The sequence below is a fragment of the Notolepis coatsorum genome (assembly GCF_963971535.1).
Source record: "Notolepis coatsorum genome assembly, chromosome: 3".
NCBI classification, from domain to species: Eukaryota; Metazoa; Chordata; class Actinopteri; order Aulopiformes; family Paralepididae; genus Notolepis; species Notolepis coatsorum.
Genome location: NC_140167.1, coordinates 68,136,986 through 68,151,596, shown reverse-complemented (window position 1 = coordinate 68,151,596; position 14,611 = coordinate 68,136,986). Strand labels below are relative to the sequence as shown.

The 14,611-nt window shown below is 42.0% G+C and overlaps 1 protein-coding gene across 1 annotated transcript in view; it reads right to left on the bottom strand.

The window, feature by feature from the left end:
- Positions 1-14,315, bottom strand: part of stx6 (syntaxin 6) — a 40,333-nt gene extending 26,018 nt beyond the window's left edge. Inside the window, exons 1-7 of the mRNA XM_084310804.1 lie at positions 14,220-14,315; positions 13,260-13,428; positions 12,354-12,449; positions 9,704-9,766; positions 8,978-9,106; positions 8,086-8,192; positions 6,548-6,642 (exon numbers count right to left, since the gene is read on the bottom strand). Of these exons, the coding sequence (XP_084166930.1) occupies positions 6,548-6,642; positions 8,086-8,192; positions 8,978-9,106; positions 9,704-9,766; positions 12,354-12,449; positions 13,260-13,428; positions 14,220-14,254 (694 nt within the window). The 5' untranslated portion in view covers positions 14,255-14,315. The remainder of the gene's footprint in view (positions 1-6,547; positions 6,643-8,085; positions 8,193-8,977; positions 9,107-9,703; positions 9,767-12,353; positions 12,450-13,259; positions 13,429-14,219) is intronic.
- Between the last annotated feature and the right edge of the window lie 296 nt (positions 14,316-14,611).

Here is a 14,611-nt window from a genome sequence, read left to right as displayed (position 1 = left end):
AGTACACGGCATAAATATATTATCATGAACACTCTCACGTAGATGAAACGGATCCAACACAAATGTACGAATTAGAAACAGGTCTTTATTTCCTACACAGCGATGGTGTGTAGAATAAGCACTTAATCACTTAATTACATTTATGAATTGAAATAGTATGCACTTTTATGGCAAGGAGTATTCGTCGGTATATCAATAGAGAATGTCCAATCTCTGAAAGCGCAGGTGGTAAATATACGACCTGGAATAGTTAAGGAATAACAGCAATGATACTTTAATGATTATAGGCTGGATACACTAGAGGGGGGTTAATCCGGTCGCTTGTAAGCCGACAGGAGTAGGAGGGGGGGGGGGGTAGAATCCAGCTGCCTCGTCCGGCCAAGGGTATCCCAGGTGAACCCACTGTAGTGCCGTTCAATGCGCCGGCGATCCTTGGACCACAGATGAAAGCAGGTGGACTCTTTGTGGGCCGGCTCTCTCCGGTCCACGGGGGAGAGACGTGAAGAGACCTCGTCTTGCAGAGCGTCTCCTCACCTTGCGTCCTCTCCAGGGGGGGGGGTTCCAACACACGGCAGTGTCGGGGGTCTTTATCCATGGAATAATCAAAGTATCCAAAGCATAATCCGTGCCTGGGAAGGCGGGCTGTCGTCGGTAGAATAATCCGGTATACAGGTCCACTCGCTCGTCGGCTCTGGGGCTCCTCGGGTGCAGCTTCACATAGGGTCAACCACCCTGGGTAAGCAGCCAGTTCTCTGCCCGAAACGATGGGGTACTGACTACGGTAGTATTCTCACCGCACGAAGCACTATATATTAACAGACTATTATTAGCTTAATAGACTACGTCCAACTCGACGATATAGTGCCAAATATGACTATTCAAATATTAATATACACGATGTCTCAATACCGATGGTAGGCGAACTTGGCCTTACTCCCACACGTGGCGTCGCGGGGAGGCTTTACGTCTGTGACTCTATTGGAGGGTAAGAAACTGGACTGAAAAGAAAGTCCTACTTTAGTAGCGCAGTATATATACGCACTATGAACAAATAGTCCCATTAGTGGTGCGGTAGCCAAATTCCTACGCGGAACTAGGACTTGTTCGTACATGTCGAGCGGTACGTTTGAACTGGGTCTGAGGGGTATGGCAGCCTGGCACCAAGGTCTCGACCAATAGTAGAATGGAGACTATTATGGGATGTTCAGTAGGCTAGAATGGATATTCAATGCATATTGTACAAGGAATATACAAGGGATATCAGGGAATATTAGAGAATATACAAATACAATTAAATATATATATATAAATAAATATATATATTCGGTTTAATCTGGCCCTTCACAACAATGTAGGTTAGGAGTTCAGTAGAGGATTTTACTTCCTCTGGCACCCCCCTCATTCTGTGGGTTTGTCTTTCAAGCTATCTGGGAGAAAAGGGGGCGGGGGAGGGGTGACCAGGTGGCGTCTATTTTTTTACCAACGGATTTCCAGTTCTGCATTCGCGTTCTGCGATCTGATTGGCCACTGACGTTTCTGGTGTGATCCGATTGGCCACTGACGTTTCTGGTCATGTGACATGTGCGCCCAATCGCGTGACGCCTGTGTCTTTGCCCATTTCTGCCTCGAACGGCATGCAAACTACCTAACGCCTAGTTTATCACTGGTTAAGCTTAGGCGACTCTTTCGAAGTTGGTTAAGGTTAGAGTTTGGAATCAGGGCTGGTGTTCTATCGCCCTGCTCTAAGACAAACTCTAACCTTAACCAACTTCGAAAGAGTGCCTAACCTTAACCGGTGAAAGAAACAGGCGTCACACGATTGGCCGCACATGTCACACGACCAGAAACGTCAGTGGCCAATCAGATCGCAGAACTGGAAATCTGTTGGTAAAAGTATTGACGCGACCAGGTGAGGGGAGAGGACAAAGGGGATACAGGGGGGATGGGGAGGTGTCAACAAACGGCCTTGAAAGAAAATTCCACAACACTATCACTGTGTGTTCACACTACAGGCGACAAAGCAACAGGAATTCATTCATTTTCAATGGGAGTCGGCTCCTTGTAGCGCGTGACGGACAGCAGATTGCGGCGTGACGGACAGCAGATTGCGGCGTGACGGACAGCAGATTGCGGCGTGACGGACAGCAGACGGGCGACAGCGGCTTCAGATGTAAGCTGAACTGCGCTCACCTCATGCTCTAATGACGCGGTGAGGCGCTAACAACTCACGACACAGAAAATAATGTTTCTGTCGAAAGAGAAACAGACGGATCCCTGCACCTTTCAACAAAAATTCTGTTCAAATATCATATTATTGCCAACGAATTAAGCGAGCAGGTTGCATTGATGGAGCTTTTGATTGTAAAATAATTTCATCGCAAGAAAAAAAAATTACCTGGTTAGATTTTATGTTAAACATGATTCATGTTATGGCGAATATTTTATGATTGTAATCGCATAACATTTAGTAGGATTTCTCTTCTACTAGTAATCTCATAACAATCGTACTAATTAATGACAACGGCACTCAACACTTCACAGGCGCCTCAGCTTCAGTGTAGCTGCAGCCACGCTTGGTCTGAACTAAGGCTGTCAACGAATATTCTATATTCAAATTAATAATCGAATTGTAAAAAATAAAAACATACATTCGATTGTAAAAATGTATATTCGAAGTGCGATTTCTTTCCAATAATAATAATTATTATTATTAACAGCCCCGGCTGTCTCCCTCTCGAGTGTGTCTGAACACGCTGCATGACGGACAGGAGAGATGTGACAGCTATATATATTCATGGCTTATCACTGCGCCCTTTACGTGCACCTTACTAAAGCACTGGATAAAAGTATACGTTCACACTAATACAAATAATTGTCTATTGGCTGAGCAGCCTGGCATTCGTGTGATTCATGTCCAGAATCAACCAGGGTGGGGGGTCAGACCTCCAACACCATCACCCTGAGTATCGGGTCCCCCCAGGGCTGTGTCCTGAGCCCCCTGCTGTACTCACTATACACACATGACTGTGTGGCCAAGTTCAGCTCCAACTCCATAGTGAAGTTTGCGGACGACACAGTGGTGGTGGGGCTGATCTCTAACAACGACGAGAAGGCCTACCGGGAGGAGGTTGAGGTACTGGAACGCTGGTGCCAGGACAACAGCCTGCTCCTGAACATTGGTAAAACCAAGGAGCTGATCGTGGATTTTAGGAGAAAACAGCAGGGGACACACACACCACTGAGGATAAACGGGGCTACCGTGGACAGGGTGAGCAGCTTCAAGTACCTGGGGGTCCACATCTCAATGGATCTGACATGGACAACACACATAGACTCAGTCGTAAAAAAGGCGAAGCAGCGCTTCTACCACCTGAGACAATTAAGGAAGTTCAGAGTATCGGGGACGATACTCCAGTCCTTCTACTCCGGAGCTGTAGAGAGCATCCTGACTGGAAACATCACTGCCTGGTATGGAAACAGCACGGCACAGGACAAGAAGGCCCTACAGAGAGTGGTACGCTCAGCCGAGCGTACTACGGGTATTGCACTACCACCCCTGCAGGTCCTATATAACAAGAGGTGCAAATCCAGAGCCTGCAGAATAATGAAAGACCCTCACCACCCCAACAACAGCCTGTTCAAGCTGCTGCGGTCAGGCAAACACCTGCGAACTAGGGATGCACCGAATGGGAAATTCTTGGCCGAAACCGATACCGAAAATAAGAAACAGTTGGCCGAAAACCGAATGCCGAAAGGCCGAAAATGATTCATAGAATAGATTTTTTTTTACCAATGTTGTGGAACATTATGATTATGGAAAAATATATGATTATGGCTAAACTTAACTTAAATAATAAAGAATCACTATTATGAGTCCATAAAACATTTATTCAGCACTTCTGAATGCATACAGTACATTAATTCCAAGTCAAGTGCATTTTCTTTTCTCTGTAGGATAACTACAAAGTGCATTCAGAACAAAGCCAATGTGCTTTAAAACTGCATAAAGATCTGCACACATGAGGGAGAATAGCTTATAGCAGACTTAATGATGTTACTGTAGTGGCTACAGTAAGCATTTTATATAAAAGTACCCCCTCCAATGTACAGTAAATTACCTAGTATGGTTGTCAATATTCCAATGTACAGCTTTGCTTGTACAGTTGTACATTGTTTCCCCCCCCCCCCCAACCCCTCCTACCCAACCCCCCCCCCCCCCCCCCCCCCCCCCCACCTCCTCCAATGTACAGTTTCTACGTCAAATGTATATACTCCCTTTTCTGGACTCTTTTTGTATCACAAACAGTACTGTATTTGCAAATCTGGTATGTCATAAATGTATAGATGTAGCAGTACTGTCTATCTGTATGTCATGTATGTCATATATGTCCTGATGAATTGAAAATGGGGGACCCTGATGTAAACAAGACGAAAGTCTTTCTCTGGTCTGCATCCCCTTAACAATCGTGTGTATTGAGCTGTACTGTATTGTACCCATTCTGCAATCTGTTAATAAAGTTTTCAATCAATCAATCAGAGAGAGAGAGAGAGAGAGAGAGAGAGAGAGAGAAAGAGAGAGAGAAAGAGAGAGAGAGAGAGAGGTAGATAGATAGATAGATAGAGAGAGAGAAGACATGTGTGGCTGCGGCCATGGCGGACATCTGTGCTCTACTGAGCGCACCTTTCTAGTGCCCAGATGAATGTGCTCTCTTGACTTTGGCACAGTAGACGCGCGACGTGTATGCTTGAGAATGATAATAATTAGGGATGTCCGATATTATTGGCCGATATCTATTACAAACTATTACACTATACTATAACACTATTACAAACTATAACACTATTACACTATAATATTACAAACTATAACACTATTACACTATAATACTATTACACCATAACAAACTTACACTATTACAAAGTATTACACTATAACAAACTAAACTATTACAATATAACCCTATTACAAACTATTACACTATAACACTATTACACTATAACACTATTACACTATAACAAACTATTAGACTATAACACTATTACAAAGTATTACACTATACCAAACTATTACACTATAACAAACTATTACAAAATAACACTATTACACTATAACAAACTATTACACTATAACAAGCTATTACACTATAACACTATTAGAAACTATTACACTATGACACTATTACACGATTACAAACTATTACACTATAACAAACTATTACGCTATTGTTGTGAAGGGCCAGATTAAAACTGAGAATCTACCTTTATTGTTTTATATACATTGTATATTATTTATATATACACGGAATATCCCTTTACCTGCGTGTAAATCATAGTAATATTCACTTTCCCTAAGGATAATGCCCCCTGACGGCGGCGCCAGGCAGTCTCGCACTCAGACAGGTGCAAGAGGCGAGTTTGGGGCAAGTCAGGACATGCCCTTGGCAGTGTATTGATTCCGGGCAAGTGGTTAGGTTTTGGAACTAGAAAGCCACTTAAGTATATATATCGGCGCAGGTGCGCATAGCAGCAGTGTGACAAGTTCGGTAACAGTGAAATGAGCAGCAGTGCGTCTAACAGAGCGTTGAGAGCCATGTGCGAATAGAATAGTCAAGTGTCAGAGCTTAATGCAGTAACGTCAAGTTCGACCTAATTTAATGTGAAGTAAATAGTCGTTCATTTATTGTATGTGCACAGGAGCACCAGCGTCGGCGATTGCAGAACCATTACTGGTTGGATTATATTGATTTGGAACGTGTTACCCTGAGAAGAGCCTCGTTGATTTCCACTATCGTTTGGGATTCAACCTCGTGAGGATTACAACTCGGGCTGGCCTCGTGGACAGAGGCTGGCTAGCTGTCATCAGTGCTATCGAGCATTTGGATTACAACTATTGCTTTGCTGCTGATCGTGGGATTTACAAGGACCGACTCCTGTACGTGGAGTCTCTTTATTCTTCATTGAATCAGACTGAGTATCCGAACATTCCTCTACCCTCTAGGCCTTACACCCGGAGGGAACCCAGTGTCTCCAGGCGGTACCAGCGTTGCCTTCTATAGTTGCTATTAGACACCAGGTGGCGTCAGCTTAGACCCATCGTAGGATTCTTGCTATTCCCAGTGACTCATGCTACTGACTGACTTTACGCATATTCTTCGCCATACAAGCGCGACCCTAATTCTCATTCTGTAACCTAATGTTGCATAATAATAAAATACCCTCAAATACTATTTCATTGTCAATGCCGTGTTCTTGTGAGTGTTCACCATCTATATTTGATGTACTGTCTGGCCAGTAATTAAAGTACATAACTAGCAGTGGTTTAATCTATCACAATCTTTAATACAGTCAGGGTTTTGTAACCCCTCAGTTACAGCTATAATAAAAAGTCTCTGAGAATCTCTTTCATATCCGAGCAGAATTGGTATCGTAACTGAAGAATCCCCACCAAATCGATATTGAATCGGAATCTAATCAATTCAGGGAAAGGGAAGTGGATAGAGGACTTTGCTTTAAAACGAATAAATAAAACCACGCTCAGAGAACTCACCACTGGTCATGTGGGAGACCTTAGCTAGCTTCTTCATCACGTTGTCCAGTCTGGAGTGAGTGTTGTCTATCTCGTGGGTGAAGTCATCCAGCATCCTGAAAGACAGGAGAAGCGTCTGATTGAAGTCAAGTAAGACCAGCCAATGACTGCACTCTGTGAAACCATGTGTGACGTGTTCCAAGGAAACTCTAAAAGAAAGAATGGTCATCACCCTCGGCTCAGTTACCCATATTGTACGACTCTGAGCCTATACTCAATTTATACCTACCTACAGCTTTCACTGTCTACAACTGGCCTACACTGTAATCATAGTAATCATAATAACTACACACCTCATACTATAGTCTACCCATATACTCTGTATGATAGCATGTACAACAGTGCTGTACATACAGCATATATACATTTATATATTTACTGCATATATATACAGTATGGATATATATTTATTCTTACAGTGTGTATGTACAATAATGTACAATGTACAATAATGTACAATAATGCTGTATATAACGCATGTATATATATTTATTCTTACAGTGTGTATATATATATATATATCCACATCTGTGTCTGTACATACCTGCACATAATCCTTTTACAAATCTGTAGATACTATATCTGTACATTACCCATATCCCTTACCTACCCTTACTAGTTACGCTGCTGGCCAGTAGGACTACTACCATACTGTCTTTATACCTATATCACATCACTGTACATATTAATATTACAACTCTGTACATACATCTGATTAGCACTACACCATAGTAGTAAAAATGTATATATTGTATACCCAGTTTAATCACCTGTACATTGTATATTACTATTGCAATCTGGTTGGATGCCAAACTTCTTGTGCTGTATAATGACAATACATTTGATCTCATCTAAAGAAACCTACCCAAATCTCCTGGTCGTGCTAACAAATTGGTAGCTCCTTACAAAACATGTTACTCTCTCTTAGTCAAGGCTAGAATGTACCCACATTTATTTTAAATGCATTGGTATTTGTTCATTTTTAAGGCCCTTATTGGTAAGCTACCTCCTTATACTACATCATTATTGGAATGGAATTTTGGAACCTATGAAACCTGTTCTAGTGACTAGCTGGTCCTTATGGTCCCCCATGTTTGCTTGGAACAGGGTAAATCTGCATTTTGCCCCTCTAGCTCATGGAATGTCCTTAACAGTTCTTAAAGCTTGAGATTCTCTGCTCTGTTGCAGAGTTTACAACCTTGATCCCCAACCTTTGTCAAGTTGTATGTGTTTTAATTGATTTGTTATCCTTGCTTTTTGCCTCGTCTTGTTGTCTTATTGTTATGATTTTATATGCTGTGTGATTTTTGCTTATTTCTGTATGTACACTGGACGTAACTGTAAATGAGGGAAACCTCAGTTGCCTTTCGAGTTTAAATAAAGGTTTGAAATTAAATAAAATGATAACTTTGCAAAAAAGAAGAATAATTTAATTCTGAAACATTACGATAGTTATTAAAAACGCTAGCATTTAAATGGAGGTGTGGAGAGGAACCTACACAGACTGCTCATCCAGCTCCATGCCGATCCTCTCAGACATGTTCTTCAGCACCCCGATAGAGCCCGACACCAGCTCCAGCTGGTCGTCCTGCTGCCCCACTATCAGCTAACACACACACACACACACACACACACACACACACACACACACACACACACACACACACACACACACACACACACACACACACACACACACACACACACACACACACACACACACACACACACACACACACACACACACACACACACACACACACACACACACACACACACACACACACACACACACACACACACACACACACACACACACACGTCAATACCATCCACTGAAACTCTCATATTTATCAAACTGAATATGTCAAGTGTTTAAAGAAAACGTTTGTGTCTCCAAAACGTCAAAGGATTAGAAATAACAGACTTGCTTTCAGGTCGACACCCAGCTATTACTAATGGTTTCTGGGTGTTTCCGTGACTCAAAAAGATAACCCAAACAAGAAACCATGTGCACCAAGTAAACAAAATGACTAAGGCTTTGATCACGTTTTCACTTTTTTAACCTATTCAAAAAACAGGTTTAAACTTTAGCCACGGAGCGCACCTACGCCAATGTCACCTTCTTGTCGAAGGACCAATCAAATCAAACGAGGGGAGGGATTACGAATCTGAGGTATTTCTAATCTGACCACAGCCTAGAGTATCAGTCCCATGGTTTTCACAGGAAGGTAGAATGGTACAGAGTTTGATGGAAGCGGAAACCACCCAGAGTGTGAAAGCGTAGTATTACTACAGAAAAAAGTGTTAAACCTCGCCCGTTGGCTGTATTCAACCCATCTGGCTCATATACTGTCTAAAAGAAAACATGGTTGTCATGAAGTCAGCTACCTGCTGTTGAGTTTGCTGCTCCTCGAGGAACTGGGAGTTGGCGGTCTGTAGTTCGCGGTCCAGCCGCATGTATTTATCGGGCCCGGGTTGCCAGATCGGACCTTGAGACCCGCCGTCCCCCAAAAGGGCCTGGAGCAAATAAGAAGGTGGAGACAGCATTCACTTTTTCCATAGGTTCAATGATCCAGGGTTACAGCACACATTTGTTGAGGAAATTCCATTATTAGTTCTTGACACAGTTTAATTTTCAGAACCGATTCTAGGTGGTGTCTATGTTCAAATGTTAAGCAAATTTTGTTGGTTGAACAGCTGATTCGAATGTCCCATATCTTGTTCAGGCTGGTAACAACTATCACATGGGGGAGGGGGTGTAAAATAAGATTAAAAAACAGGGTTTTTAACAGGGTTAAAAAATAAGAAGATGTGACCAAATAAATAGCGTATTATCTTTTTGGACATCATCTCTAATAGAATAAATAAAGCGTGAATCATTAAATATTGCTTTCACTGACTTCTGTGGGCCGAAATGACAAACAGGGTGTGTTTGAAAGATTTAAACACCACATGGCCATGGTATAAGCAGGGTAAGAGCATACATTATATTAAGTGTGTTAACTTAGGATGGCTCTGGGGAGGAAGGAATGGCAACCACTGCTTTTGATCATACTTCAGACTGAAGGCATTTGCAGAAAATGTTCTGTTTCAACGCATCACAAGGTAGCGTACCTGTCTGTTTTTCCTGTCTGACATGGCCATGGCCATTGGACTGGACATCTGCTCTTTCATTTCCTTAAGAGGAAGACAAGAGAAGGTAGAACACAACAATGACATCATGGACACAACTCATGGTGACACATGAACGCGTGACCTTTCACTGAGTCACTGCTGACTGAAATGTATGACCCGCCCCTTTGTTTATTGCATCGCATCGGTATGGCATCGCTTTTTCTACGACGACAACAAATCTAAACACAAAGAATAAACATGGTCTATGGGATCTACCTGCTAAGTATGGCTAATTACTAGGACAAATGTAATTGAAGAGTCCCATTAAAAAATCAGATATGGACCATGTGACAAACTGTGACACGTACTTCTGCTAAATGTAATTATCACAAATAGTAAGAGTAACACTATTCACAGAATATTACTAAAGTTGTTAGCTATCTTAATACCTTTGTTTACAAATAAAATAGCTACAATTTAGAGAATGTAAGCATCTGAACTTCTGAAATATCGATGAACATGGGGTTACAATGACCCCCCCCTCATACATGCAGCAAGAACAGAGAGACTCAGACTCAGCTTCTTCCCCCAAGGCATCAGAACACTGAACACTGATCCCTCCACACACAGGCACACATGAACACATGGGGGGGAAGGACGACGGGATGGGTTAAGCGCAGAGGAGAATCGCATCGGCGATCCTACAAAAACAATGCATGCGTGTGTGTGTGTGCTAACCGTGTGTTCTAACCGCTAACATTGAGGATAATTGCATGCCAAATAAAGACCTCTGCGACAGGTCCTGCATTATTATTATTACACACACACATCCTGCACTCTCCTACACACAAACACACTACAGGTCACTTTAAACACAAACGAAAAGGTCACTTTAAAGGGAAAGAAAACTAGGGATGTCCGATAAATGTGATATCGGAAAATATCGGTATCGGTTTAAAAGAAGATTTCTTAACATTTCTATAACCTTTATTTACCCAGGCAAGCAAGAACAAATTCTGATTTTATTTAAAAAGTATGCATAATGTTGTGTTAATTGCACAACAAGAGATATGTAATGTTAATTACCTGAAATTATTCCGTTTTTTGGGGGGGGGAAACCCTGCATATATCGGTATCGGTTGATATCGGTATCGGAAATTAAGAGTTGGACAATATCGGTATCGGTAAAAAAGCCAATATCGAGCATCCCTAAAAAAAACACAACTGTATGTTCTGTATAGTATAGTTAGTATAGCTATGATAGTTTAGTATACATAGTATAACTGTATATTGTATAGGATATTGTATAGTAGTGTACATAGGACCCATTACCTTTTAATTCGTAAGCTTAGCATTGTATTGTATCTTTACTTTTTATCATGTCTATTTTATTATCTATTCTCATGGCTTCTCGTATCATTGTTATGCCGACGATACTCAACTCTTCCTCTCCTTCCCTCCCTCAGAAATCCACGTCTCTGAGCGGATCTCGGCCTGTCTGTCCGACATCTCCGCCTGGATGACGACCAACCACTGAACCTAAGCAAAACAGAATTGCTCCACCTGCCGGCCAAATCCTCCCCCCTGACCGACCTTTCCATCACAGTCGAGAATACAGCTGTGACCGCGTCCCCGACCGTCAAGAACCTTGGTGTTGTCCTCGACAACCAGTTGAACTTCTCTGCTCACATCGCAGCGACAACCAGAACATGCAGATTCCTCTTGAGCAACGTCAGAAGGATCCGCCCCTTCCTGACAAAAGAAGCCACCAAACTCCTCGTCCAATCAACAGTCATCTCCCGCCTCGACTACTGCAACGGACTGCTCGCTGGCCTCCCGGCCACTGCCACCAAGCCTCTTCAACTCCTTCAGAACGCAGCGGCCCGCCTGATCTCAAACCTACCGAAGTCGGCCCATGTTACCCCACTTCTTAGGGACCTGCACTGGCTCCCCATTGCTGCACGAATCCGCTTCAAGGCCCTCGACCTAGCATACCGGGCATGCGGCAAAGGGAACCGCTCCCGCCTACCTCCGGTCAATGGTCTCTAGTACACACCCTCAAGACCCCTACGCAGCTCTGCATCTTCTGGCCGCCTCAGACCTACTCCTATCTAAGCTCCGGGAGGGTCATCAAAGAGAAGTCGCCTATTCTCAGTCCTTGCCCCACAATGGTGGAATGAACTACCCACCCCAGTTAGGACAGCCGAAACCCGTCCAATCTTTCGCAGTCGACTAAAGACGCACTTCTTCAACCATTATCTGATTTTCTTTTTTTTTAAAGAAATTTGTTTACATATCTAACCCTAACTAACCTTACTGTCATGCACTTATCCTAATAAACTAACCTACACTGTAGCACTCAACACTTTGATGAACATTGTTACTCAGCTGATAGAGTTGTGCCCTTCCTGATGACTTGTCGTACAGAACTTGTAAGTCGCTTTGGATAAAAGCGTCAGCTAAACGACTAAATGTATGTAAATGTATTCTATTTTATTCTATTATTATATTGTATTTTTGCACAATATAGGGCATGGCCACCTTCATTTCACTATATGTCTTGTGTATGTTATGTATGACGATTAAACCTCTTGAATCTTGAATCTCTCTCTTCATAACATTTATATATAGGCTACATTCTTCAACCTACCTTAACAGTTTGCCTGGTGCTCGTGATAAAGGCTTTCCTTTTGGACAACTCCACAGGATCCAGGTTGAACTTCTTTGGGTTCGACTCAACAATACTTGAGCATGAGGGTTAAGAAATATTCTTCACCATGATTCACAATGATGCACACATTGTAGTTTAAGGTGCACTTCAATAGTGTCAGATAATTTCCCCAAATATGATAATCCGGTAGTATAACATAATTAATTGATTTTCTTAAATGTTTTCTTTACAAACACAGGATGTTATATCTATATAGTATTCTGTTAAATCACCCTTATACAAAAATGACCCCAAACTAAGACCAAGTGTATTATTCATTAAAATAAATGGCTCAAAGTAATGCATCAGTACTCTGTATCAAGCGTATTATATTTAACAATTTTTTTTATAAAACTGAACCTAGGTATGTAAAAAAAACTAAATGTTTTAGTCTAGTTTTTGTCTTTGTCAATTTGGTCAAATTTGTCAACACAGCAAGCATGAGGAGTCATTGGTGCATAATGTTAATTGAGACTGAGATGTCTAATGACTGTGAGTCAATTGCCTTCACAGAGTGATGTGTTTGTGTTACACAATACCTATTCTGAACTTCTTACATCTTGCTCCTGACAAATACCACCAAGAAAATGAATACCGAAACTAATATAAACGCACTATTTGTAAACAATACAAACTAAACTAAAACAAGCAAACCACACTCTGGAAACTAACTGCAACTAGAAAACTGAATTGAAAACAAAAAATAAAAACAAATGGAAAAAACAACAACACTATATATAAGAGCCCTGCTCTGTATCAGTGAATCCCTGCACTTTAAACATGTGTGCTTCATTCCAATTTTTTTTTATTAAAAATAGGTTGGTATAAGTTGTGGGAAAGGATATTGATGGTTTCATCGAGGTCTTCCAAGTCCCATTCTATGGAGCGCAAACTGTTCCTCAGTTCATTAGTGGTCCAGTCGACCTCCTCCTTGGAAGCACCGCTGGGGTCTTGCAGCAGCTCGCTCCATCTCTGGTGCAGACCCTGGGCTGTGTTCACAGCCTTCTGGACCTCTCTGTGGACATTATACACAATCACACATTGGGCACTCGGGTCAGACGACTGGTTTCAAAGGAATATATACCAAATCTAGGAATGCTTACTAGAATGGTAAATACTGTATAACAAGCTAGACAACTCTTCTAAGGTTCACGTTACTACACTGATATTCCTTATCAGATCTGTGGGTGTGACGTTTTGAATTGATTGATTGAAAACTTTATTAACAGATTGCAGAATGGGTACAGTACAGTACAGCTCAATACATACAATTGTTAAGGGGATGCAGACCAGAGAAAGACTTTCGTCTTGTTTACATCAGGGTCCCCCATTTTCAATTCATCGTAAATATGACATACATGACATACAGACAGTACTGCTACATCTATACATTTATGACATACCAGATCACGTTAGGTTATAGGAAATATCAATCTAAATGAGTACTTAACATACATTATTTATTTAAAATGTAAACATTTAAAAATATAATTCCTGGGACTGTGGTGAGTTTCAGTTGATGTGTAATGTATACCAACTCTAAATGGTAACGTTACAGTCAGTAAGCTAAGCCAAGGCTTCAATCAATGTCAACAGTGTGAGGCAGGCATAACACACATTATTGTGGGGGACACGGCTATGCTAGGTTGTCCAACTAGGACCACATAGGCTTACACTAAATCCCTTTTGTTCTTTAAACTGCTCTGGCAACGCTACGTTCGTTATCTTGCCAGCTAACGAGCTAACAAGCGGCTATCATGTTGCACGCAAACGTTAGCCTAGTAGTACGGGATTCCCATTCCTTACCCTTTGACGACGAAAAATGGATCTTCCATAGACATGTTGCTAACCGAGTTGTTGACCACACGTCTAATATTTTAACCTCATGTTCCTCCACGGGGGGGGGGGGGGGGTCGATTGACTATGACAATAATTCGGAGTGTACGGGCTTTTTGTTGTTTACATGCTGTGTGATCGCTGCTGCTGGCCTCAAAGCCCAATAGTATGCAGCTGCAGAGCCGCAGAGCCAGCGGCGCCACCCACCCAGCCATGAATGAATGAATGAATGAATGAATGAATGAATGAATGAATGAATGAATGAATGAATGAATGGATGGATGAATGAATGAATGGATGGATGGATGAATGAAAACTTTATTTGACAGATTGCAGAATGGGTACAATACAGTACGGCTCAA